This window comes from Engraulis encrasicolus, chromosome 8, assembly GCF_034702125.1.
Source record: "Engraulis encrasicolus isolate BLACKSEA-1 chromosome 8, IST_EnEncr_1.0, whole genome shotgun sequence".
NCBI classification, from domain to species: domain Eukaryota; kingdom Metazoa; phylum Chordata; class Actinopteri; order Clupeiformes; family Engraulidae; genus Engraulis; species Engraulis encrasicolus.
The window spans coordinates 8,878,394-8,905,615 of NC_085864.1; the positions used below are offsets into that span (position 1 = coordinate 8,878,394).

General features: G+C 42.0%; 2 protein-coding genes across 2 annotated transcripts in view; both read left to right on the forward strand.

Moving 5' to 3' along the window:
- atm (ATM serine/threonine kinase) overlaps nt 1-9,359 on the forward strand; it is a 51,879-nt gene extending 42,520 nt beyond the window's left edge. Inside the window, exons 50-57 of the mRNA XM_063204947.1 lie at nt 172-288; nt 1,041-1,190; nt 3,532-3,697; nt 4,387-4,473; nt 5,248-5,362; nt 5,860-5,923; nt 7,549-7,694; nt 8,617-9,359. Coding sequence (XP_063061017.1) covers nt 172-288; nt 1,041-1,190; nt 3,532-3,697; nt 4,387-4,473; nt 5,248-5,362; nt 5,860-5,923; nt 7,549-7,694; nt 8,617-8,800 — 1,029 coding nt within the window. The 3' untranslated portion in view covers nt 8,801-9,359. The remainder of the gene's footprint in view (nt 1-171; nt 289-1,040; nt 1,191-3,531; nt 3,698-4,386; nt 4,474-5,247; nt 5,363-5,859; nt 5,924-7,548; nt 7,695-8,616) is intronic.
- Nucleotides 9,360-10,896: 1,537 nt separating this feature from the next.
- LOC134453483 (transmembrane protease serine 2-like) lies at nt 10,897-23,887 on the forward strand. Its single transcript, XM_063204288.1, has 13 exons — nt 10,897-11,128; nt 12,841-13,051; nt 13,742-13,834; nt 14,323-14,442; nt 15,625-15,754; nt 16,470-16,586; nt 16,981-17,024; nt 17,452-17,623; nt 20,888-21,060; nt 21,285-21,380; nt 21,634-21,776; nt 22,171-22,323; nt 22,777-23,887. The coding sequence occupies exons 1-13, from the start codon at nt 11,114-11,116 to the stop codon at nt 22,792-22,794; spliced, it is 1,485 nt and encodes a 494-aa protein (XP_063060358.1). The 5' UTR covers nt 10,897-11,113; the 3' UTR covers nt 22,795-23,887.
- Nucleotides 23,888-27,222: the final 3,335 nt, after the last annotated feature.

The window sequence follows — 27,222 nt, forward strand, 5'->3', positions numbered from 1 at the left end:
ATGTTTTTTTTCATGGGATCCACTGTGGTTGGGTGTGTTTGCTTCTTCAAGATTCACTTGACTTCTAAATTGTGTGTGTGTGTGTGTGTGTGTGTGTGTGTGTGTGTGTGTGTGTGTGTGTGTGTGTGTGTGCGTGTGTGTGTGTGTGTGTGTGTGTGTGTGCGCGAATAGGGCCAGGATGACCTGCGTCAGGATGCTGTGATGCAGCAGGTGTTCCAGATGTGCTCCACTCTGCTGCAGCGCAACGCCGAGACGCGCAAGAGGAAACTCAACATCCGACGATACAAGGTACAGTAGACCGTATGCGTAGACTGCATTACACTACAGTATGCTACAACCTGTACTGGCCATGAAATAGCCACAGTTGCATATTTGGCCATAAATGTAAACAAACAAACAAACAAACAAACAGTATGCTACACCACATACACACCATACATTACATTATACATACACACTATACTTAGAATCATAAGAGGAAGCTCAACATCCAACGAAGATACAGTAGACCACAATATGCTGTACACTCTCCATACTATACTATACCATATATTAGGACTGCACAATTAATCATAGATAATCGAAATTCGTGATGAAATAGTGAAATCGAAGTCGTGATTTCAATCGTAATTTAATCGTGGCAATAGTGACCTACCTTTGAGAGCGTCCTTGAAGCCAGAACATACTGACAAGCTGGTGTTTCTGGCCAGAAATCTGTCCACCTAAGTTTCATGCTATTGCCTTTACATAATTATTACATTTCATTTTATTTTGCTCATCCCGTATATAATTCATTCTTGGTTATATTTCATCTTGTTATAATTTAAAAAAAAATCTGCAAAAAGTCTATAATCGTGATTAATAATTGCGATTACGATTTTGACCAAAATAATCGTGATTATGATTTTTTTTCCATAATCGTGCAGCCCTACCATATATAGTAGTGTGTGTGTGTGTGTGTGTGTGTGTGTGTGTGTGTGTGTGTGTGTGTGTGTGTGTGTGTGTGTGTGTGTGTGTGTGTGTGTGTGTGTGTCCGTCAGGTGGTGCCTTTCTCCCAGCGTAGTGGGGTTCTGGAGTGGTGTTCTGGGACAGTGCCGATTGGGGAGTTCCTAGTGGACCCACAAATGGGAGCACACAGGCGCTTCAAGCCTCACGACTGGACCAACCTGGCCTGCAGGAAGAAGATGATGGTGAGGGGTTACACACACACACACACCGACACACACACACACACACACACACACACACACACACACACACACACACACACACACACACACACACACACACACACATTCTTGATCTTATTCAGGGTTGTCTTGTATTCGGGCTAATACAATATCCTACATGACTATGTTCAGTCATCATAGCCATCACATGACTCCCATAGCAATACAATTGCTAGTTACTAGCAGGGGTGGAAAGTAACTAATTACATGTACTCAAGTTACTGTAATTGAGTACTTTTTAGAGTAACTTGTAATTTTCTGAGTAGTTCTTGAAAGGTGTAACTTTTACTTTTACTCAAGTACATTTTGACCTAAGTAACTGTACTTAGTTACATTTGAATCCCCTCAAGTTACTGAGTAAAAAAATATTGATGGCGAAAAATTTAAATTCGGGCGGAAAAAAACTCTTGTGTCCCGGAACAACTTCCTGGCCTTGCCAAAGAACGTGAATCTAACGTTCTTTGGCCTTGCCTGAAAAGTATAGTCTTGCCCTATGCGCGCCCTTTTCCCCTCGTCTCATTTGGAGCATCGCTGTGCGTTGTCACCATCAAGTCTACTAGTCGAGACTAGGGATGTAGTCGAGACCGCTTAGTCCGAGACCAAGACATTACCAAGACCGGAGGGTATCGAGACCGAGACCAAGACCAAGACAGAACTGTCGAGACCAAGACCACCTCGAGACCAAGACCAAGACCAAAAACCGAAGATCAAGACCGGTCTCGAGCGCTACAACACTAGTCGAGACCATGGAGGAGGGAAGCACCTGATGAAGAGGATACTACCACAGGTTCAACTTCTGGTGGTGAAAACCCTTGGCCTAATTTGGACCAATTATTTATTTTCAAACGCACGAGTGGAAATAGCTCAGCAGGGTTGCTCTATAGGCTACGGGCGAAGAGGGCAAGACTTTCAGCTGAGAACTTTGAAAATCAGCTCCTGCTGAAAATGAACAAAAGCTTTGTGAAGTTTTAGATTATGGTTTTGTTATTGTTACAGCCGCCATGTTTTCAGTTGCGTCGGTCTGTCTGTCTGTTTGTTTGACAACTCATGACTTTATGAACGGATTTGGATGAGACTTAGTTTTTCAAAATGACCAGAGGTGGAAAGTAACTAATTACTTTACTCGCGTTACTGTAATTGAGTAGCTTTTTTGTGTACTTGTACTTTTTAAACTACTTTTTAAAATTTGTAATTTTACTTTTACTTAAGTACATTTTCTTTCGAGTAATGTACTTCGGTACATTTTACAGCACAAGCGTTACTGAGTAAAAACAAAAAAAAACTAGCCTAGTTTAGAAAAAGAGTTGGCGCGTGCGACCTGTCTCTCACTCAGACGATGATGGCTGACATGGAGGCTGACAATGGAGATTCACTTAACTTCACTTAACTTCAGATCAACATCAGCTGTTCTTCCTCTAACCCAGTGCACCCCTTGCACATCTAGAGGCAGAAAACACTGATTGTTAAAAAGTAACTTTTTACTTTTACTCAAAGTACATTTTAAATTATTTACTTTTTACTTTTACTTGAGTAGATTTTTTGACTGGTAAATTTACTCGTACTTGAGTACATTTTCAACAGAGTAACGGTACTTGTACTTGAGTACAATATTTTAGTACTCTTTCCACCTCTGAAAATGACCCAAATGATTCAATTCTTTTGGTGATCCGGATCACCAACCTGAACCAGGACTTTTTAAAAGATTCATCACCATTCCATTACACTGTACAAATCTAAAACAAAAAAAAGTGTAACATAGTTAAATGTTCTAAAAAACGCTTCCTTTGCGGTGGTCTGCATTCTTGGAGTGCATTTCTAGTTAAAAGCTGTATTTTGATTTTTTGGAATATTCATTTTAAAAAAAACGTTAGTGCTGAATTTGATTCATGACTCATCCTTTTTTTGCATTAAACAACTGAAAGTAGCTTGTAACTTTTACTCTCAAATTTGTACTTTTACTTGAGTACATTTATAGATGGGTAATTGTACTTTTACTCTGAGTACAATTTAAGCAAAGTACCGGTAAAAGTACTTTTACTCAATTACATTTTTTCTGTACTCTTTCCACCTCTAGTTACTAGTATATACTGTAGATATTGATAATAATCTTACTAAACTAAAGTAAGTCTAAATTGAAAGCCTCAGCCTTCTGTCAACACTTCAAGAGTGAGATCTTGCTTGCCATCTAGGCAGAGGTTAGGGATCTCGGGAATAAAAAGGTAGGTGACCACTGCTCTAGGGTTTCAGAAGGATGTATTTTGTTTTCCTCACCTGTTTTTCCCATCTGCATGTCCGGTCACAGGAGGCCCAGAAACTGGACTCAGATCGGAAGATGCAGGCCTTCACGGAGGTGTGCCAGAACTTCCGGCCCGTCTTCCGCTACTTCTGCATGGAGCGCTTCCTGGACCCGGCGGTCTGGCTGGAGCGCCGGCTGGCCTACACGCGCAGCGTAGCCACCTCCTCCATCGGTAAAGTGCTCCTGCACACTATAAACTACACCTCATCCATCAGCAGGGCCGGATTAATGCACAGGCTAGATATGACTGCAGCCTATGGGCCCCCACCTGCCAGCGGGCCCCAGGTTGGCCAATTTAAAAAAAAAAAAAAATGCAAAATTGTGACAGGATGCAATGTTGAAAAAATAATGTGTCATGTTGAGTACAGTTGGTAGACATTTTATCCTCAATTCCTATCTTGTAATTATGACACTGTCATTGTAAGTTTGTCTCCGGGGGGCCCACAGCAACCTGTAGCCTAGGGGCCCCAGACCATCTTAATCCGGCCCTGTTCATCGGTAAAGTGGTCCTAACCCCTAAACTACAACTTATCTATCGGCAACATGGTCTTGCACCCATACTCATGTCTGCTCCATCCTCCATCTCCTAATGCTTAGGGTTAGGGAGTTGGTCTTAAGATCAGAGGGTTGCAGGTTTCAATCCCACCCTTCCACTCCCTACCTCACTCTATGCTGGTCCTGGAAATAAATAACTATTTGTCGCTTTAGATTAATGTGTCAACTAAGAATAATGTAATGTAATGTAAAATGACAGCTGGTCCATACTGTGAAAATACTACTGTAAAACCCAGCACAAGGGAAATTACATTTTTGGTTTTGTTCTTTTTGTGAGAGTTAAAAATTATTCTTTGTATGTTTCAGTGGGCTACATTGTGGGCCTGGGTGATCGCCACATCCAGAATATTCTGATAGATGAGCAGACAGCTGAGCTGGTCCATATTGACTTGGGTAAGCAGACACAATCACGATGCATCTTGACTTGAACAGCTCATCTTTACTCATGGTCAGATGGAAACCAAACATCAGACATTACAAACAATGAAATTCCTATACTCAGGGCTGATAGTATTCAGGCTCCATGCCTGATTTCAGGCTTGACAGAGTTTGCAAAAATCTTGATCAAAAACATTGATAATAATTAAGTGTTCAGGGTTTTCTTCTACTATCAGGCTTGAATAATGATCATACACAGGCTATTCAATGTTTGAATAATATGTCAAAATAGGCCTACGTTACGTCACTATGCAGTATCTTGTCGTCGTCGTTAGAGCAGGGAAAAAATTTCAGGCTCAGGATTTTTTTTTTCACCATCACCCTTGTATACTGCTGTCAGTGCAGTATGTTGACTTGTGAAACCATGGGTGCATTATCCTTACTTCTGTCCTCCCTTTTGCATGTTGCGTTGTGATAACATCACATGAGGTAATTGATAAGAGGTTTAATTCAATATCTTGCAAAAGCGCAATTCAAATTTCATTTTCTCCTCTGCAATCGGGATGTTGAATGGGGAAAGGTCCCCCAAAAGTTGTTGTGGCTAGATTGACGGCGGGGAAATGTTATTGTTGTCTCCATGGAGGCGGGGCATCAGCGAAGTCCAAGGCCACAAGCACAGGCCGGACGAGGATGGGAGTTGGGATAATGAACTGTACCCCATATCTCCCCTAGTTCCTCTAACAGTGTCAGTGCCATGCAGTGGGGTGACTATTATAACCATATCTCCAGGTGTGGCGTTTGAGCAGGGCAAGATCCTGCCCACCCCTGAGACGGTGCCCTTCCGCCTCTCCAGGGACATCGTTGATGGCATGGGCATCACCGGAGTCGAAGGTGTCTTCCGGAGGTCAGGGGACTCACTACAGTATTCTTTACCTGTGATTGTTGTCATATACTGTTGTGTTACATTACATTACAATTCACTTTGCTGATGCTTTTATCGAAAATGACTTGCAGTTACTTTGTATTTGCAGGGTATTGGTTACAGTCCCTGGAGCAATGTGGTACTATCACAGCTAATGGCCATACATTAATTGGAAATGTGTAATTAATGTACTGCAATGGAGATGCTTCTTAGATAATACTCTAAAAAAACATTTCATCCATACAATAGTGGCAGTATCTGTGGTTGCACTACCCCGACTACTAAAACGTCACTGCCAGCTACAGTATTCCGTTTAGCCAATTCTTGTCACATACTGTTTTTCTTTCCTGGTTTCTGCCTCTGTTTGGTAGCATCTCCTACTCTAATTTTAAACTGAAATCTGTAACGATTAACACTTTTATATAGGTTTGGTCAACTGTTAATCTGTACATTGATGATATTTTTTGTCATGTGTTCAGATGCTGTGAGAAGACTATGGAGGTGATGAGGAGCTCACAGGAAGCTCTGCTCACCATTGTGGAGGTGAGGCCTTCTACAAAAGATGTACTAGCTCTCTTCTGGCCATCTCTGCATTAAAGGGACAGTTTGGTCAATTTCAACATGCAGTTGTAATGCTCACGTTACCCTGGACTTGTCAGATTTTTTTTTCTTCTTCTTCAGCCGTTTCCGAGATCCTGGTCATTGTAATGGGGGCAGCTCTTTGTTTACATTTCAAAAAAACATTTTTATTTATTCCCAAAAACATCCGAAAGGTTATAAAACATCAGCAGACAACTAGCAAACAGCAGTACCTTTTGGGAAAATATTTGGAGTTGGCCTATGTTTCATTTTTTAAAAATGTAAACAAACGCTGCCCCCATTAGAATTGCTCATATCTCGGAAAGGGCTGAGCCGAAAAATGTGGCATCACCAGGTACTGACAAGTCAAGGGTAGCGTGAGCAATACAACTGCATGTTGAAATTGACCAAACTGTCCCTTTAAGCTACATTCACACACGTCGCTACTAGTTCCTCGCTTTTCGCTCCCTTGCCTACTCGCCACTTTCTCATGTCAATTTTCGGTAACACTTTCTATGAAGCCCATATCTATAGCGCATTATGAGCGCATTTATAACAAATTATAATGCACATTATAATTACTTACAAAGCATTACGACTACACCGATGATGTTTCATGATGCTTTATGTTAACAGTAATGCATAACCATGAATGTAGCTAATAATACTTTATAAATCCAAGGGTGTTATGAGTGCTCATGACAGGATATAAACTACAGGCTGTCTGATGGGGCTTACAGTACATTATGATGCATTATAGATGTGCATTATACAGTGCATTATAGATGCATCCATATGAACTTCACTTTACTTAGAGCACACATTGACGACTTATGATCTCACATGAAACATTATAGCATCATATGAGCCCTTATGACAGTTTATCATCCAGGTCTGTGCATAGAGGGGTTTAGGTACTCATAATGTACTATAAGCCCCATCAGGAAGCCTGTAGTTTATAGCCAGTCATGAGCACTCATGACACCCTTGGATTTATAAAGCATTATAAGTTAGATTCATAGTTAGTCATAACTGTTAATATAAAGCATCATGAAGCATTATGAGTGTAGTCATAATATGTTGTAAGTAATTATAATGTGCGTTACAATTGTTATAAATGCGCTGATAATGTTGGCTTTAAGTAAAGTGTTACCCAATTTTCTTTTTTTTTCTCAAGTTACAGTAACTGTGAATAATCCGAACTCTGCATTCTAATTGGTTACTCGCATACTCGCCTCACTCGAAGTAAAAGTATTTTTATCTCAGGATCCACCCACATCGCAGTGCTTGTACTCTCCACGCCTCCTCGCTTTGCTGGAACACATACTGTAGACATTCTATGGACTTTGCTTGCTGAGCAAGTAACTAGTAGCGATGTGTGTGGATGTATAGCTTTACTATGTCTGGCTTCGAGCCAGATGAAATGGATCGGCAGGACACAGGTGACACCCGGGCCTGAGATTATAGATCATGAAATGTCTTGACAGTGAATCCCATCAACAAACCCATCAATGTGTGAATTGATCTTCTATATGTGTAATGAATGTAATGCGCTTACTGTGTGTCATTGTGATTGGTCCACTGCTCAGGTACTGCTGTACGACCCGCTGTTTGATTGGACGATGAACCCGCTGAAGGCCTTCTACCTGCAGCAGCAGCTGGATGAGCAGGCGGAGCTAAACGCCACGCTCAACCCCACACCTGCTGACGAGCTGGACGCACACAGGAAGGGCAGGTGAGACCTACACACACACACACACACACACACACACACACACACACACACACACACACACACACACACACACACACACACACACACACACACACACACACACACACACACACACACACACACACACAAATACACACACACACACACACACACACACACACACACACAAATACACACACACACATACACACACGCCTACACCTGTGTACCTCCGCTTCAGTCTACATGTCCTGTAGCAGTGGTGAGTGAATGAAGCGAAGGACAGCACTCTTCAGATTTTTCTTTATTTATTCGCCTAAAAACGTTTTGGCAAATGGCGTGCAATGGCAATCGCTAAGAAAAATCTGATGAGTGCTGCCCTTTGCTTCATTCATTCATCCTCCATTATCTTCCCCCCTAGTCCGCAGGGCAGCACAGCCCACAGGATCAGTTCCTGCTACAGTACGCTTTCATTTCACAGAAATAATCACCTGTGAAACATTTACCAGACTAATAGGAAGGACTATAGGAGGACTATGGAGGAGTCGCTATCGTCTAATGATTAATACAGTTTGTAACTGGGTGCTGAATCCCAAATAAAACATATGTACTGTAGATGAGTGAATGGAGCATGAGTGAACTGATTATGCACATGTTTGTGTCCTTACTGTGCATGTGTGGGAGGCAGCCGTGGCCTAGTGGTTAAGGAGCTGGACTTCAGTTCAAAAGGTTGCAGGTTCAAATGCCACTCTTGACTCTATTCACACCTCCCTACGTGGCTGAAGTGCCCTTGAGCAAGGGGCACCTAACCACACATTGCTCCAGGGACTGTAACCAATACCCTGTACATAACAGTAAGTTGTTTTGGTTCAAAGTGTCAGCCAAGTGTAATGTAATGTAATGTAATGTAATGTAATGTAATGTGATGTGATGTGTGTTGCAGCAGTGACAGCCAGAGCTTCAACAAGGTGGCGGAGCGCGTGCTGCTGCGCCTGCAGGAGAAGCTGAAGGGGGTGGAGGGGGGCGCGGTGCTCAGCGTGGGGGGGCAGGTCAACCTCCTCATCCAGCAGGCCATGGACCCCAAAAACCTCTGCAGACTCTTCCCCGGCTGGCAGGCCTGGGTGTGAGGAGAACATATGTGTATATACACATGTGGAAATAAGAACACACACACACACACACACACACACACACACACACACACACACACACACACACACACACACACACACACACACACACACACACACACACAGACATACACACACACACACACCTCTGAAGGCTCTTCCCCGGCTGGCAGGCCTGGGTTCCGCGCACGCACACACACACACACACACACACACACACACACACACACACACACACACACACACACACACACACACACACACACACACACACACACACACACACACACACACACACACACACACACACACACACACAGCAGCGATGGCCCATGTCAAACATGGCCCATGGCCCATGTTTGAAAGCCCTTCATGGACACCAAAGACCCTCTCCCCCCCAAGCCCACTGACAGCATGGCATGGCCTTTTGAATGCACTCTATGCACTATGTTCTGATGTGGACAGTGTCCAATGCCAGTTGCTGGTATACAGCCTGCACCTTGACCAGAGATAGGACAGACACACACATATTAAAGACTTTTCTACTGTGTGTGTATCAGAAGAATTAATAATGTTCCGCTCCTGTTGTGTCTTCCCACATGCGATCAGATGTGATCACATACTGTATTGTAGTTTATTTTTGTTATATCAAAGAATGAAGTAATCTGTGCGGAGGAAATGTCTTGAAACTAAGAAAAGAAAAGGAAAGAAAAAGAAATTGAAAGAATATTGAGAACATGTGGGTCTGCTATGTATGACTGGTACTGTATGACTACATTCAAAACCTCCAATAGTAATACTGCTGCATACAGTTACAGCTACCATGTTAACTTTAATTTACACAAACACAATTTCTGCTTCAGAAATCTGTGTACTGTGGTCAAGTTCAGCTAAAGAAATCTGCATACTGTGTTCAATTTCAGCCAAGGAAATAGCGGTTATACTTTACGGTGTTATATGCATGACATAACAGTGTCATAACAGTGTTAAAATGGTGTCATGATACAGTCATGGATGAGTCATAAACATGATTTCAATGTAAATGTCATGAAAAGTTGACATTGTTTGGGCTGTCTTTGCCATAACCGAATGTCACTTAATGAAAAAGTCATAAAATGTTTGTATTGTAATGCGTTATGAGTATGACACTGTTATTCAGAAAGTCAAAGAATGCGCGCACATCAGTGGCACAGGTGCTGGACCAAACGTAAGATCACTGAAAAGAAAATAAAGGTCCGCAACACTGTAAATGCTCCCAGTAGATTTATTGGCACGACGTTTCGGACTCAATGTCCTTCATCAAGGTTGCGGACCTTTATTTTCTTTTCTATGACACTGTTATGTCATATGTATGACAAAATATCACATCTTTAGAGGCTTTGTAATCTACTGTACATGTCCCGCTTTAGCAAAGGTGTTTGATGTCCTCAAAAATGGCAATAGAACGAGTGTTAAATGATGGACATTCAGTGTTTTCCTCATTCTCTTTGCCGATATTTTAAACAATATTATTATTTAAGCTAATTAACATAATTGAATAAGGTGCTGTGTGCACAATTAAAATCATCTACCACCACAAGCCAGGTATTGTATGGAGATAATCTCCATTGAATTACTATGATGGAAAATAAAGAAATTGAAATGTGTTTGTACTTGGTATTGACCATTTGTTGAATATTTTCCACACAGTTGGTTTAAAAAAAAATGTAGGCGATTTAAATGTGGAAAATATTTTCACTGTACTGTGCACTGTTTTATGACCTTACAGCAGCATATCTGATGGGACTTTAAAGGAACACAAAATGTTTTCCCACTAGATGCATCAGTTTCATCCACTCATAACAAGCTCAGTGGCACATTCAGTGTGTGTGTGTGTTGTCTTCACCAGGGTCATGGTATGTAGAGCCCCCCCCCTTCTCTCTCTCTCTCTCTCTCTCTCTCTCTCTCTCTCTCTCTCTCTCTCTCTCTCTCTCTCTCTCTCTCTCTCTCTCTCTTTCTCCCTCTCCCCAACCCTCTCTCTGAGTGTTTGGTCAGGGCTGGGATGAAAGGAAAGGTATGTCTCCACCTGCTCCAGAGTTTGCCTAGACCGTCACAAGAAGTACCGGCTGGTAAGGCAAAGCACACGTGTGACTAAAAGTCTGAGAGTCTTGATGACCATTCATTTTGTAAACCTATTGTCGCATGTAAACGTATGAATAATCTCCATTGGATTTTGTAAATGTGTTGTAGTGTGTGAACGGACTGAACATTTTACCCTATGTTCTCCTGGTTCTCTTGGTTGCTCCAGAATGCTATAGGAAGACTACAGGAATGGCAACAAACACGGTAAGTCACTCTCTGATCAGATGAAGTGATGAATCATTAATCGCATACTGTATAGCGTTGATGTGTTGTGGTAATGATGCACAGATTTTTGAACATTTTTGCCAGGCAACATGATTGATTCATCATTGATTGATTGATTGATTGATTGATTGATTGATTGATTAGTTGAGTAGAGCTGTGTAGACTACTGCTGATCCAGGTTCTCTTGATTAAAGTTTTGTGGTGATAAACAACCAATCAACATCTTATAGTTTTGTTGCCCACAAATACTGTATTGCTTGAAAAGTTGCCCTGTGTGTCATCGCCAGACCGTTGGTGTCAGAACTGTACTTCTGAAAACATGTTTTGTGTATAACTATGCTAGTGTCCCTCAATGTTTGGAATTCATTGATTCAGACTATTTCCACTTTGAACACTTTGTGCCATAGTAGACAGTAGACACCCCTCTACCAGGCTTTCCTGTTGGTCAGCTGGAACATGAGGGTATGCATTAATTAGTACATGTTCAGGTTGATGTCAGGGTCAGTCAGCTGTTTTAATTATACCCCGTGTCATCACATGGTCTTCCATCCATGGAAGAGAAGTCTTATGTCCATCAGGCCTGGTTAATAGACATACAGACGTTACTGAATCAGGGTCGTTTCAAGGTATTTGGGGGCCCTAGGCAAAGCTGTACTTGGGACCCTTATTTCTCTGCAAGAGAGATTTGGATAGCAGCATGATTCGGCCATTGAATTTCAGGAGATTTTACCTCACTCACAGGGCTGGGGGCCCTAGGCAATTGCCTAAATTTGCTTGACTGGTTTTGGTATGTCTGTACTCCATACAGCTGACAGGGCAGCTGTTTGGAGTTTACCAAGAACACCAAGATGCCAGTGTTGTACTGTGAAGCTGGGCTCAAAGTACAAAACTTGGGCCAATAGTCGTGTAGTTTGAGTCCACCTTATGGCTCATTGGCTACAAACATGAGACATTTCATTAGGAATTAACTCTGAATAAAGCTTAATTCCGCTTTGAAAACCTCTTAATTCAGATCAAAGTAAAGTTGTCTGAACTATTTAATTCTGAATTATTAATTTGGAATTAGAAACATCATGTAAAGGTTGTGAATGTCCTGGCTGGCCCCTGCCCTTACCAACAAGCCCACTGTACGGCGACAACACAATATGATCATGCACCAATCATAGACTTTGTCAATGCTTTGAGTGTGACTGATGCATGATCCACATACATAACAGAAATTGCAACAGCAAACAATGTTTGAAATGTAGTGTGTGTGTGTGTGTGTGTGTGTGTGTGTGTGTGTGTGTGTGTGTGTGTGTGTGTGTGTGTGTGTGTGTGTGTGTGTCTCTCTCTGTGTCTGTGTCTGTGTCTCTCTGTGTCTGTGTGTGTGTCTGTGTGTGTGTGTGTGTTTGAATCTTGAAGTGCAACTTAACTGGCCGCATCAGTAGTTAGAAGGTTGTCTTCATGTTTTAACTGTCAATTCAGAAAGAAAGGAAAATTGAGTTAAATTGACACAGTATTTGGTGTTTTTAATAGGCCCTATATATTTTTTTTTACAGTAGGTAGCATTCAGCTCTTGTATCCAACTTATTTTTCCAAATTGACTGATTTGGAATTGCGCACTAAGGCACGGACCCCATCTTCACCTGTTTCAGCATCTTCACACCTACTCCCTCTTCACACCTGTCTTCATGTGTTCACCTGTGCAGGTAGATGCTGAGTCCAGGTACGTCAACATGGGCTTCGAGATGGAGCAGCGACCTCCGCCCTTTAACCCAGGGGCCGTGAGGGGATTGCCCCTGCCAGGCTTCAGCCCAGAGGTCAAGGGGGAGAAGGCGACCTCCAACCCCTCTGAGGTCGTGGGTGAGACGCCAGAGTACGTCATGGAGACTGTGCCAACCCCACCCCCCAAACCCAAAAGTAAGACCACTTGTCTTCAGTATGTAAATGTAAAGCGGGACAGTCAGGTATTAATGTTTATATTCACATAATTTGATCCCTTTCATTACAAATTATTTTTTGAACTGATGCCTCAGCAGCTGTCTCTACCACAGCATTGAACACTTGTCTGTTCAATATGGCTAAGTCTGTGTTGAGCCCTGTATAGACATGTCTGTTGACTAGGACTAGAGTATGTCTAACAAGCTACAGTATGGTAGCCCCGTAACACATGAGGTTCCACCACTGGAACGTTGTAATGGATCAAGATGGGTTGGGACCCCTTGGCTACAGGTCCCCACAGAAGGCAAATTTTGCAACAAAATTACTAAGATGGTATCATAACTCCAAGATAGGAATTAAGAACAACACTTCGCTTCGCTTGGCACCATTAACATGTATTTGTCCCCAGGCATGGTTTGTTTACATTAAAAAAAAAGGCACAGCAATAACAGATCAGCAACTTTACGGATGATATTTGGGATATGTTTCGGGAAAAAATAAAGTAAGCAAACCATGCCCCCATTATAATAGCCAGGATCTTGTGAAGGGCTGGACAAAAAAACCCACGTTATTTGGTGCTGCAAAGTAAATGTTAGGGTGAGCGGCTGGTCTGCATATTGAGATGTTCCATAATTTCCTCCTTAAAATGACGAGTCACATTTGTTGCAGGTCTGAAGAAGAAGTGTAAGAACTACACAGTGACAGCTGTGATGATACTGCTGGTCCTGGGGCTGTGTACAGGCATCCTACTGGCATACTACTGTGAGTAACAGCCAAGATAAGGGAAGAGGCAGAGCATGTTTATTTTTATTTTTTTTAAAGCTGCACTGTGTACTATTTTTTGTAGTTAATTTCCAGAATTCATGCTACCCATTCACAAATGTTACTTTTTTCATGAATACTTACCACCACCATCAAATTCTAAGTATTCAATATAACTGTGAAAATGGCACTTTTCATACATGAAAAAATTGACCTTCTCCATTGTCCGCCATTTTGAATAATCAGAAATAGACATATTTAGCAACAAATCTTTCAGCACTTTACTGTGCAGTTCTCGAATTAACTTGAATTTCTTAATTGTTATTTCTTTTTCTTTATTCCTTTTTTCTTTTGTCTTGTCTGTCTGTCTCTGTGTGTGTGTGTGTGTGTGTGTGTGTGTGTGTGTGTGTGTGTGTGTGTGTGTGTGTGTGTGTGTGTGTGTGTGTGTGTGTGTGTGTGTGTGTGTGTGTGTGTGTGTGTGTGTTTAGTCTTATCTCCGTGTGGTGGGGGGGATGTGATGTGGTGTGGGGATGGCTTGTGTGTCAAGAAGGAACAATGGTGTGACGGGACCCCAGACTGCACCAATGGAGACGATGAAACTAACTGTGGTAAAGACACACATACACACACACACACACACACATACACACACACACGCACACACACACACATGCACACACACGCACATTGAACAAACCATTGCACCATGGGTAAAACAATTTGTGGCGACTGTTCTTTTGTCATGTATATCATACCTGATTTATTTTGTTTATGTACTTCTAACTATTATCTACATTTTAGTAATAGTTACATTTTTGTTCACGTCACTTGTCCCTTATTGTATGTCCACAACATTTTGTAGCTTCTCTTTACAGTTTGACATTTTTCCTTTTATTACCTCCGCCAAAGAGGTAATGTTTTCGGTCGCATTGGTTTGTTTGTCTGTCCGTCAGCAGGATAACTCAAAAGGTCGAACAAGTGATCACATTTTGGTGGTGATCCGGATCACAATGCGGTCCAAGGATTTTTTTCAAAGATTCTACACCATTGTGGGATAGGGCGAATTATGACATTCCAGTTTCTAACTCCACAAAAACAGAGAAAGACTTGAACAAATTGGTTGTAACATAGTCAAATGTTGTAGCAAACAGCTTACTTGGCGGAGTTCTGCACTCTCTGAGTGCATTTTTAGCCTTTATATGGCAATGACATGCCATTTAGCCCGTAATCATCCATTTTAACAGCACATACAAACAAAGCATGCCTAGCTGAACAAGCTGAAATGACTGTACTGCAAATGATTTACTCGAGATGAAAAAGATGGAGACATGTTATGAAACATTTGACACAAGGCCAATATATTCATCACCGCGCAGCACTGAATGAGCGTTTTTGATGTTGTTGCTGTGTCATGCACTCTGCTGAACTTTGTGCTCTACAGTACGTAAACCTTAGGTGCGATTAGTCATTTTTCTTAACACTGTATTGGTCAGTCACTGCCTAGCCTTTTTCTTTTCTTTACTCTGGACACTTCATGAAGAAATACGGTGCACAGTACAGTACACTCTTTTGTTAGTTGACAAGGACAAGGTGGTCATGAAGAAACTTTGCTCGTGAAGAGCCTTTTGTTTGGTTTCTGGTGTAAACCAGAGGCAGTACTTGGTGGTATTGTTGTAGGCTCCAATTATTCTGTCATGGGTCACTCTCGGTGTGTGTGTGCGCGTGCGTGTGCGCGTGCGGGTGTGCATGCACGTTTGTGCCTGTGTGTGCGTGTGCGTGTGCGTGTGCAGTGCGTCTCTCAGGGACAGGTTTCCATCTACAGGCCTACTCTCGCAGCAGGCTCTCCTGGGGGGGGGTGTGTGCCGATGGCTGGACTGACGAATTTGGGAGACAGGCCTGTGAGAGAATCGGCTTTAGCAGGTAGGTAACTTACTGTAAAACGTTAAATTTGGGACCTCATTTCAGGAAGTTCCTAATCTTGCTATCTTGATGTACCATAGAGAGGCATTTAGAAGTTTAGGGTAAAGCCAAGAGGTTAGGAATAGTTTCTGTTCTAAGAAGTTAGGATTTTTTTCATCTTTAAGTCCCTAACTAAGGATGGGATAGGAGGATTTCAGATTTCTGAGTTTTCTTTAATGAGGGCCCTGGCCTTTTTTTTATTCAAGTCAACGCTTAGTATTGTTCTTAAAGGGACACTGTGTGAGATTTTTAGTTGTTTATTTCCAGAATTCATGCTACCCATTCACTAATGTTACCTTTTTCATGAATATTTACCACCACCATGAAATTCTAAGTATTCATTATGACTGGAAAAATTGCACTTTTCATATATGATAAGGGGGATCTTCTCCATGGTCCGCCATTTTGAATTTCCAGAAATAGCCATTTTTAGCGTCAAAAATGACTGTACTTGGGCCATACTAGAAAATATTAGTTTATTACTTAGTAAACTGTCATGAAAAGGTCAAATTTGGCAATAGGCGACACAGTTTCAATGAGCAGCATAGTTGCAGTACCTTTTTTGACCATTTCCTGCACAGTGTCCCTTTAAAAGTTCTGGATAAAACTTGTAAATTTAGACAAAAAGTGTCTGCTCAATGTAATGTAATACCATGTATTTTAATGTGTGTGTCAGCGGATCGTATGTGAGCTCAGGCCAGGCTCCTGTGGGCTCCTCTGGTGCTGGAGGCTTCATGCTCCTCCCAGATGACGTGAAGCCCACTGCCAACATTCTCACCAACTTCCAGGACAGGTACGCACTAATTCTACAAGGTTCTAGAACAGGGATGTCAAACTCAAATTGACTGAGGGCCAAAATCGAAATCTGGAATGAAATCGTGGGCCAAACTCAATATATATATATTTTTTAAATGAAATGTGCATACATGCATGTACGTAATACTCAAATTTCACACACACACTCTTTCCCATCATACCATATATGGTAGTTCAAATGTTCCTGCACATATCGTGTTGCATTGGCCTGGATCCACTGATATACGTTTCACTCCTCCTTCCCTCCACTCCAACAACAGAGGACACAACCTCAGATTGTCTACCCATCCACATACTGTAGCGATCAACTAATTTTCTTTCAGACCTGAAGAGTTTTGTTTTCTTTCAATTTTCTTCATTTTCCCCCACAGTGATACCTGCCCTTCGGGTAAAATAGTAACCCTGCGCTGCATTGGTAAGTTTGGGCACTATTTCTGTGCACATCAAGTTTAAGCAATGGAGTATCAGACATTTGTATACTGTACTAGTATCAAAGGAACAGCATTTTCCTCTAGTGGGCAGTTTGTGGTGTTAGTAAATAGTGCAAGTCATAGCAGGAATTAAAGGGAATACAATAGATTCCTGTCCATTTTGTACTTTTTTATAGTAAAGTAATGAATGGCCATTCTAGGGCCACAACTCATGTCAATGTCAAATATGTCAAATGAATCGCCCGAAAGAGAGCACAGGGATTAAAGGAAGTCAATTTTTGTCCATTTTAAACTTGGAAAGTAGGGAATTAATGGATGCGTTTGTGGCATCATTACTTCAGTCTTTTGTCAGATTACTTTTAATTTTCCCCCTCCTCTCTCCATCCTTCACTGTGTCCGTATCCTCCTCAGCGTGCGGTATCAAGAACTCCTCTAGGTCGGAGAGGATTGTGGGAGGTCATGAGGCGGCCTATGGGACGTGGCCGTGGCAGGTGTTCCTGAGGGACAGCATGCAGCAGGTCATCTGCGGAGGAGCCCTCATCGCCCCCTCCTGGATACTCACAGCAGCGCAATGCGTGCAGAGGTAGGGGTGTGTGTGTGTGTGTGTGTGTGTGTGTGTGTGTGTGTGTGTGTGTGTGTGTGTGTGTGTGTGTGTGTGTGTGTGTGTGTGTGTGTGTGTGTGTGTGTGTGTGTGTGTGTGTACCATGTTTAGCTTCATCGTGTCCGCTGGTGAACTGAGTTTGTATGTGTGCGTGTGTGTTTGTGTGTCTGTCTATCTGACTTTGGCTGAATGTATGTAAGAGTGGGCTATATGTTTAATATCCACTGGTGTGTATGCCTTGTGTATTCTGTTATATATGTACAGTTAGGGCCATAAATATTTGGACATCTGCACAATTTTCATCTTTTTGGTGCTGTACACCATCCCAATGGATTTGAAATGAAACAAATGAGATGCACATTAACAGCAGACTTTTAGCTTTAATATGGGGGTGTTTGCATCCAAATCGAGTGAACTGTGAAGGAATTATGACATTTTCTATCAGTGCCACTCCTTTTTTAAGGGACCAAAAGTAATTGGACAGTCTAGTATTTATACATCACACTTTCAATTTTTAATTATTTGGTTGCAAATACTTTCCAGTCAGTTACAGCCTGTAATTTGCAATCCATAGACATCAATAGACACTTGGTTTTATCCCTGGTGATGCTATTGAGCTCTATTGCAACAGTCTTCAGTTCCTGCTTATTCTTACGGTATTTTCCCTTCAGTTTTGCCAGCAGCAAGTGAAATGCTTGCTCTACCGTACTCAGGTGAGGTGATTGACTGGGCCATTGAATAATATTCCACTTTTTTGGTGTAGAAATGGCTTAGTGGCTTTCAGATGAAGCTTTGGGTCATTGTCCATCTGCACTGTGAAGCATTGTCCAATGAGTTCAGAACCATTAGGTTTAATATGACATGATAATATAGCCTGAAAATCTTCAGGATTCCTCCTCTGGCTTTTGTCGGTAGTCCTCATCATCAATAAATACAAGGGGAAAATAGTATTGACAGATATGCATGCCCACACCATGACACTACCACCACCATGATTCACTGATTGGGTGGTATGCTTTGAATCATGAGCAGTTCCTTCCCCTCTCTATACTCCTTTCTTCCCATTACCCTTGTACAAGATGATTTTTGTCTCCTCTGTCCATAGGATGCAGCTCAAGACCTGTAAAGTCTTTTTAAGACCTTGTTTGGCAAAGCCAAATCTGGTATTGCTATTTCTGATGCAATCAATAATTTACATCTTTTAGTGAACCCTCTGCATTTCCTATGGTGAAGTGTTCCTGAATGGTCTTGATCTTTTTCTTGATTGTTGCCTTGGACATGTATCCACCGTTCACCTGGACACTGTTCTACATCTGGCAAACTGTTGGGAGATGGGTTTTTGTTCTCCAAATGCAGAATATTGTCTGTCATCCATAGCATTTGTCTTCCATGTCTGCCAGGTAATTTAATATTTCTTTTTTCCAACATTCTGAACTCTTGAATTAATCATATTCAATGTTTCCCCATCTCTCAAATGGGTTTGTTTTGATTTTTTTCAACCTTATGATGGCTTGCATCACTGATGGTGACAGGTGGACTTTGGATCTCATGGACATTGCGTAAAAATATATGGAAATGCAAATGGAACACTTCAAATGAACTGTAAGACCTTGTATTGACATCTTGGTGATGGTGTAGTAAGGGAATAACACACATCTGACTGGAGAATAGCTGAGAAGCCTACTGTCCAATTACTTTTGATCCCTTGAAAAGTGGGCAACACAGACAAAAAACGTTGCTATTTCATTCCTGTTAATGCGATATGGATGTTAACACCTTCACATTAACGCTAAGAGTCTACAGTTAATGCACAGCTTATTTGTTTTATTTCAAATCCATTGTGGTGGGGTATAGGGTGGAAAAGGATGATAATTGTGTTGCTGTCCAAATATTTGTGGCCCTAACTGTATGCTACTGGACACCTTAATTTCCCCCAGGGGATTAATAAATGAGACTCTACTTGCTCTTTACTCTATCTGCCTGTCTGTCTGTCTCTCTCTTGTCATCAGTGACACCTTCTCTTGCCTTACATTTATGACCTGTTGACTGAGCTGCGATATTTCTTTTGGCAAAGGTTATGATCTCTGGTGAAAACACTTGCTCTTCGGCTAGATCTCAATCATGTTTTGACATACTGTATTTTCTTATTCCTTCGTTGTCACAAGTGTTTGTGTCAGATATATTCGGTAGCGAAACAAACACTCCAATTCAAGAGAAATGAATGGTGAAAAGTTTTCCCCATACCCTAGAACAGTGGCTCTCAACTGGAACAGTCTTGTGACCCACCCTCCACTCTCATTCGGTCGCGACCCAATTTTTTTAGCGTTCAAGTCAATTCAATGCAATTCTCAAAATGTAACCAAGACTCGAATGACTGGTTGCACGCTATCTATCTCGCATAAACATTCAGATTGTATCTATGACAACAGATGACACGGAGTTCAGTAGCCTATCAAAATAAAAGTTGCAAATTGTTGCAGGAAAAGTTGGATTTTTTTTTTTTAGAATTACGTTTTTTTTTTTTACACCAAGGCTCCGCGACCCACCCATGACCCTTCCGCGACCCACTTTTGGGTCGCGACCCACCAGTTGAGAAACACTGCCCTAGAATAATATACAGTACTATTGTATATTGTCATTTAGAAAATCAACTCCATCAATTATTAAAGTTTCTTTTGTTTCAGACATGTAACGTTTTTATCTTTTACTTGACATGTTTCGACCAATATGATCTCCAAAAATTCCGTGCTCCTGGACACGGATGTTAAGGACACAAAATCCGTGTCCAGGAGCACGGATTTTGCCAAAATTCTGTGCTCCTGGACACGGAATTATTTTCCGTGATGGACACACAGAAGTGCTCTCTCTATACTCTCACAGCTCTATGTTTCCACAGTCTTGTGTTTTCTCAGGATTTTTCTAATTTCAAATATTTTTTCTCAAAAAAACATTTCTTACTGACAGGTTAGGGTTAGGGATTGTTTTGGTCTGGGCACAGCTAGTTTTCTTTCATTCATTATATGAATTTGATAGCCTAGCTATCGGATTTCGTGTCCTTAACATCCGTGTCCAGGAGCACNGAATTTTTGGAGATCAGGTTTCGACGGTTGAAACATGTCGGGTAAAAGATTAACTTTTACATTTTAAGAATTGATTTAACTCTTAGACATAATGAACGTCGTACACCTACCGTAAATCAACTGCATATTTGAAAACCAAACATTTTTGTTGTCTGCTGTGTGCTAGTGTGCCTGAGCCCTCAGAGTGGGATGTCTATGTGGACTTCTACAATGATGTCAAGACGCTCTTCTCCAACGCTAAGGAAGTAGCGCAACTCATCCCATATCCACAATACAACAACAAGACACAGGACAACGACATTGCCTTGATGAAACTAAAGCAGCCCCTTCAAATGTCAGGTGGGTTGGACGTAAGAATGTATTAATATTATTATTATTATTATTATTGATTTGTCTCCATTTACCATAGATCTGTATCCCTGCAATGACCACAGGAGTACATTTCAACCAATCAGTCAATCAATCAATTGATCAATCAACCAATATACCAATCAACTAATCAGAAAGTTCAGTCTTTAATTTAGAGTTTAGTTGACGGTCTTGTTTTCCTGATCTTGTTGCAGACTCTTTGAAGCCCATTTGCCTGCCAAATGTCAACATGAATGTCACCGCACCTCAGCCCTGTTGGATTGTGGGATTTGGGAGGACCTCAGAGGGCGGTACGAGCCTGGACCACTGACAAACATACAATAGTCTACATTATATATTATACATTATGTCCAGTAAATGGTCATGGTGGTTCATGACTTGCACGCTAACTACTTAATACCGTTTTTGTACAGTGTATGCTAGGCTTGTTACAGACCAACAACTGCTTTACGTACTTGTGCATGAAACTTGTCAGCTAGTCAGTTGAACTGTAAAAGATGGCAACCCTTTAAAACAGCGCCCCCTGTCTGTGGTATGCTGCAGGTGCAACCTCCTCCAGTCTCATGGAGGCGGAGGTGCCCCTGATAGACCCAGAGCAGTGCAACAGCAAAGAGGTGTACAACGGCAAGGTCACCAGCAGTATGATCTGCGCTGGCAAACTGGCAGGAGGGGTCGACCGCTGTGAGGTACGTAACATCTGTTCTTATTATAGTTGGTGTGTGTGTGTGTGTGTCTGTGTACATACAGTATGCAGGGCCGCCGACATCTTTTTTCTGGGCCCAGGACAAAGTCATCTGAAAAGCCCCCCCCACTCAATACATGCAATGTACAGTAATTAGGACCTTAATTCTGGGTCCCTTGTCTATCTGGGCCCAGGACAACTGACCCCTTTGTGTACCCCTCTGTCAGCTTCCCTGACAGTATGTACTGTATGTGTGTATGTGACTAAAGTGCGTACGGTACATGAATATTTTGAATTTTTGTTTTTGTGTGTGTGGCTATCTCCTTTTAGTGGTTCTAAAGGGAGCAAGCTTAATGTTTTGGTGTTGGGCTGGGCATAACTTTGTTGTTTTGTTGCAGGGTGACACAGGTGGGCCTCTAATGGTGGAGGAGGACGCCCTCTGGTGGCTCATTGGAGACATTAGCTGGGGGCGGGGCTGTGGGCGTGTCAACAAACCTGGTGTCTATGGCAACGTCACCCACTTCCTGCCATGGATCTATGCACAAATGAAGGTAAAGCCACAGACCTGTATTAACCAAGCACCCTTCTCACTCATGCTATACATCAGTGGCTCCCAAACCTTTTCTGACGGGACCCACTTTTGGACCCAAGAATATTTTCGCGAGCGCCTGACCCCATATTCCAAATGCCAAACATTTTTTCTCCCAAATATTGCTGATTTGTTTAATGTGAAATTCAAAGTAAAAGTAAATACATTTATTAACGGTACGCAAAGTGAATAGGCTACTCTTACTTATCTTGCTCATGGAATGATTACATGAAAGCATATATTCAAGATTTTATGCTAACAGCCCCTTCTCCATGAACCCCCTGCAATAACTCTGGGCCTCACCAAGGGGTCCCAGCCCCCAGTTTGGGGACCACCGCTGTACATGAGTCGGCAGGTGACATGGTGATTGTACTGACACGCAAGAAAGAAACTTTCTCTCTGTCTTTTCTTGCAGTTACACAACGATGCCTGAACTGACGCATGGATGCACTTCACGAGGAAAGCCCGGAACCTATTTATTTATATGTAAAATATGTAAAGTGCTATTTTTTCTACTAAATTTGCACATTGCCATAACATAGGTCAATATTCATGTTAGAAACATTTTACAGTTTTCGGATTAGTTTACAACATCCATATTTTTACTCTAACCCGTCTCTCCTCACTCTGCCTGGCTCCACGAGGATCTATACAAGGATCTGGCGAGAGCCAGGTGAACTTTACTCATCCTTTTTATATAAAAATATTTAAGTGAGAACTCAAGCCTCTCGAAAATGTAACAAGCATTTTTAATGTGTTTGGACAAGTAAATTATAGAAATGGTGGAAAGTTACAATGAGAACAATTTTGTTGTGTTATTGACTAAGCTCAATGGATTATGTTGTGAAGCCTGACTAAAGCCGTTTATGAATGTTTGTCTGAAGTGATCAGGTGATCACATTTGAACATGAAATTGTTTTTTTTTTACTGAGGTGGAAACCTGGAGCACACTACAGATTAAGTTTAAGATACTCTGAGGATGTTGTAAACATGTAAACATCAGTTGAATGTCTGGACTTAGTAAATGCTTTAATCAGGGGTGTCAAACTCAAATTGATTGAGGGCCAAAATCAAAATCTGATACGAAGTTGTGGGCCGAATTCAATGTTTATTTTTTTTAAATGACTAAAATTGTGCGTGCATGCACTGAATAGTGTTACATTTCACACACAGTCTTTCCCATCATACAGTATACAGTATACTGTATGGTAGTTCAAATGTGTTTGCATACATTGTGTTGCATAAGAGTATGAGCTGTTTCATTGGCCTGGGCCCAGTCACATTCCTGTAACACCCCAAATGTCATGTTCACGCTATGCATTAATGGTGTATATGTGAATAAAATGACTGCGGGCCCAATTTGGCCCACGGGCCTGAGTTTGACATCCCTGGCTTAAAACAGTGTGCAGTGTGCTCCAGCCTCTTTTTTCAATTGGTGTTTACGTTTTTCAGAGTCTCTGAAAAAAAAGATGTAAACATGGAAACATTAGTTGAGAGTCTGCACCAATTAAATATTTAAACTTTAAGCTGCAGTGTGTACTGGTCAGATCTTTGGTAACACTTTACTCAACACTGATGTCATACGTCCGGTTATGCTTAAGACAGCCCAAATGTCAACTTTTCATGGCCAGACAATGGTTATGACTTTGACAATGTTTATGACACTCCTTTGACACTCCTATGAAACTCATGGCATGCGTATGATGCTGGCGTCAAGTTCAGTGTTACCAGATTTTCTCCTCAATTGACTCGTCCCACGGTGTCCCAGCTCTACTATGATAGTTTCCTTTGCACTTGCTGGTCATGGCCACCAGATGTCGCCCAATGTCAGGTAGATTTCAGAAAAGATAATCAACAAAATGTAAAACAGGCGTCACCAACTTGGTGCCTTCTGCCCAAAGGTGCCAGCTAGCCCTTAAGCCCATCAAGTGCCCACCAAGGATGTTAAAAAATTGTGAGTTCCACACGGTTTTAGTCACAGTTTTTCTTTTTTTAAATGAGATTTTTATATGTAAAAACCTTATTAATAACGAAATGCAAACAATAATTCAATCATATTGTGTTTTGAAAAGCACGTCAAGACATCGGTAGATGATTTTGAATGAACAAGTAGCTCTCTGATAGCCCTCAGCCCTCAGGCCCAGAAAGGTTTGGGACCCCTGATATAGTGCATAGAGGCCTACGTCATCGCATGCGTTCATACTTATAAACAATGAAAGGACTTAAGTGACAGACATTTCAAAGGTTTGAATCAGTTCATTTATTTAGATTCATATGTACATGACTACTAACTGACATTAGCACTCTGTCATCGCTGTAAATATATTTTATACTGTAATCTCAAGTGTGTGCCTGGTGGAATGCATGCAGGGAAAATATGCAAATCACTGATGTGTTTTTTTCCTTTTTGAATATGACAGTACTTTAATTGAGCGGCTGCACAGTACGCTTTCCTCTGCTGATTGTAAAATGTCCTTTTAAACTCCCTCTCTCTGAGCTTTACGAAACTGAAGAAAGGATAGAAGAGACATAACTAAATCTAAAAAATAACTCCTTATATCTTCTTTGGCAATCGATTCATTACTAAAAATAAAAATCAAAACTTCTCAATGATTACATATTAACATACAGACTTATACTTCAATACAGACTTATATTTCAATACAATCACATTTGGCAATACAGTATATTTACACACAATCGTAATATTTGGCACATCATTGCTAGCAGTGCATTTCTTCCTAGATATCAGACACAGCCCGTGTCTCAGATGGTGCACTTGTGCACTTGGGGTACTAAGACGCCATATGCACTGAAACATGAACCCTGAAGTACACAAGTGCACCATTTGAGATACAGCAAGTCTGTGAAGCAGGGGATCATGGGTAATCGCATAGGCTAGACATTGTTCTATTTGGTAGTGGAGGCACTTAGGCTACAGGACAAACTAAAAACAAATAAGACAGACAAACAAAACATAAAAAGTGATTGTTTATGTTGGTGTGGTGTTGTGGACAGAGAAATATGATGCAATACAAAGCAAAACAAACAAAAAAGTGGGAAACAAAACCTGTATCTGCGGCAAAGATGGAATTAGCCAACATCCATCATTTTTTATTGCTTAAGACGGGCCATCAAATACCAAAAATAAAACAATTAATTCATCATACATGGTGTGTCCACAAGGTGCACACAGGCGCACACGCACACACGAAAGCTTTAAGAAAGGCAAACCCACTCACAGTAGCAGAGGGTACAGTACGTACATTTATGTGCCATAATAAGAAACAACCTTTCTGCTGTTGGTTCATTTGAAAAGCCAAAATGTCCAACTACTGGTTTGTGAGAGTAAGCGTGGAGGCTACAGCTCCACAGCCCAGCGCTGCCCCTCCCTTGCTAGCCTGCAGACCACATCAGTCGCGGGGTGAAGGAATTTCCACAGTCAGCCAAGGCCTTCACAGGCACACGTATACTGCCCTACAAAGGGCAGTTACTATCCAGCATTGAAACTGAAAATAAAAATTCCTTCAAAGCCTTGGTATTAGGTTGGATCCTGTAGGTGCTGCAAATTGAACACCGCCATATCTCATACAGGACACATTTGGACCATAAGGCTTCGCCACAAGATATAGGAGGTGGAATGAAGACCATTTTCAGTCTTGACTCAATTTTGATGTGTACTTACTGCGCTTTGCCTTTGTATACAGTATACAGGGCCACTGTTGGGTTTGGCCAGGCGCGGAAAGGGCCACCTCCAGTCCCTGGGCTCTAGGCAACTAACTCCCCACCCCCCCTCTTCACCGCCTGTCGTCTTCCCTGCATGTACAGTATATAGTATACAATGGGAACCTTAAGTAATGAAACAATGTATATAATATATTATGCTTCGATTCCCTGGACACGCCGCCATATGTGGGACGCATGTGGGACTGTTATACTGGGACAAGATAGTCCAAAAACAAAATCGCAAACCCAAGTCAATACAATCAAGATAGCCCACTGATACGGACAGATATGGGCCGCAAAGCACTCTGGGTAATGTCAATCCCATGAACCTTTGCAGAGTAGTGGGGGAGGGGAGGGGAGGGGAGGGGAGGGGTGTGTGGGATGTGGAGCGGAGCGAGGGTGAGGCTTGTGGATTCCCCAGCAACTGCTTAGTGGGCAAACAGGCGTAACCACGGCAGCCCTTCCCGCCCGCCTGTCTGCTTGGAGCGCTTCCAACGGGAGCAGGCAGGGAAGAGCCTAGGCATCTGTTCACACAGATGTGCACCACACACACACACACACACACACACACACACACACAGGTTTACAGAAAACACATACGCACGCACGCTAACACACACAGATATGCACTGCACTGGTGTTGTACAGCAACCGCACAGGTGTGTCGCACTGGTACATCCGCATGCATGCACACACACACACAGATGTGCACCACATTGATATCATAACACACAGAAGCATCGCAGTGGTGTCATACGACACCTGCAAACAAATACACAAACAGATGTGCATAAGCACAATTGCACATGTACACTTGTGTTGTATTACACATTCTGATGTGCGTTGCACTGTTAGCATATGCACGCACGCACACACACACAGTAAGTACAGGCCTCTCTCCGTTACAGAGTAGGACTCCTGCCTCAGACTCTAACATCAAACACAGCAGAGAGAGAGAGAGAGAGAGAGAGAGAGAGAGAGAGAGAGAGAGAGAGAGAGAGAGAGAGAGAGAGAGAGAGGAGACATTTACATGTTGCCCCAGAGACCAGGGCACTGTTATCCAGTCCTGCACATGCATAAGCAAATACTGTATCCCACAGGCTTGGCTATCACTTTCTTTCTTTTCTTTTCTCTC

Coding starts and splice junctions, on each gene's coding strand:
- LOC134453483 (XM_063204288.1), top strand. Junction 21,061..21,284: donor GCAGCCCCTTCAAATGTCAG/GTGGGTTGGACG, acceptor ATCTTGTTGCAG/ACTCTTTGAAGCCCATTTGC. Junction 21,777..22,170: donor GAGGGGTCGACCGCTGTGAG/GTACGTAACATC, acceptor GTTTTGTTGCAG/GGTGACACAGGTGGGCCTCT.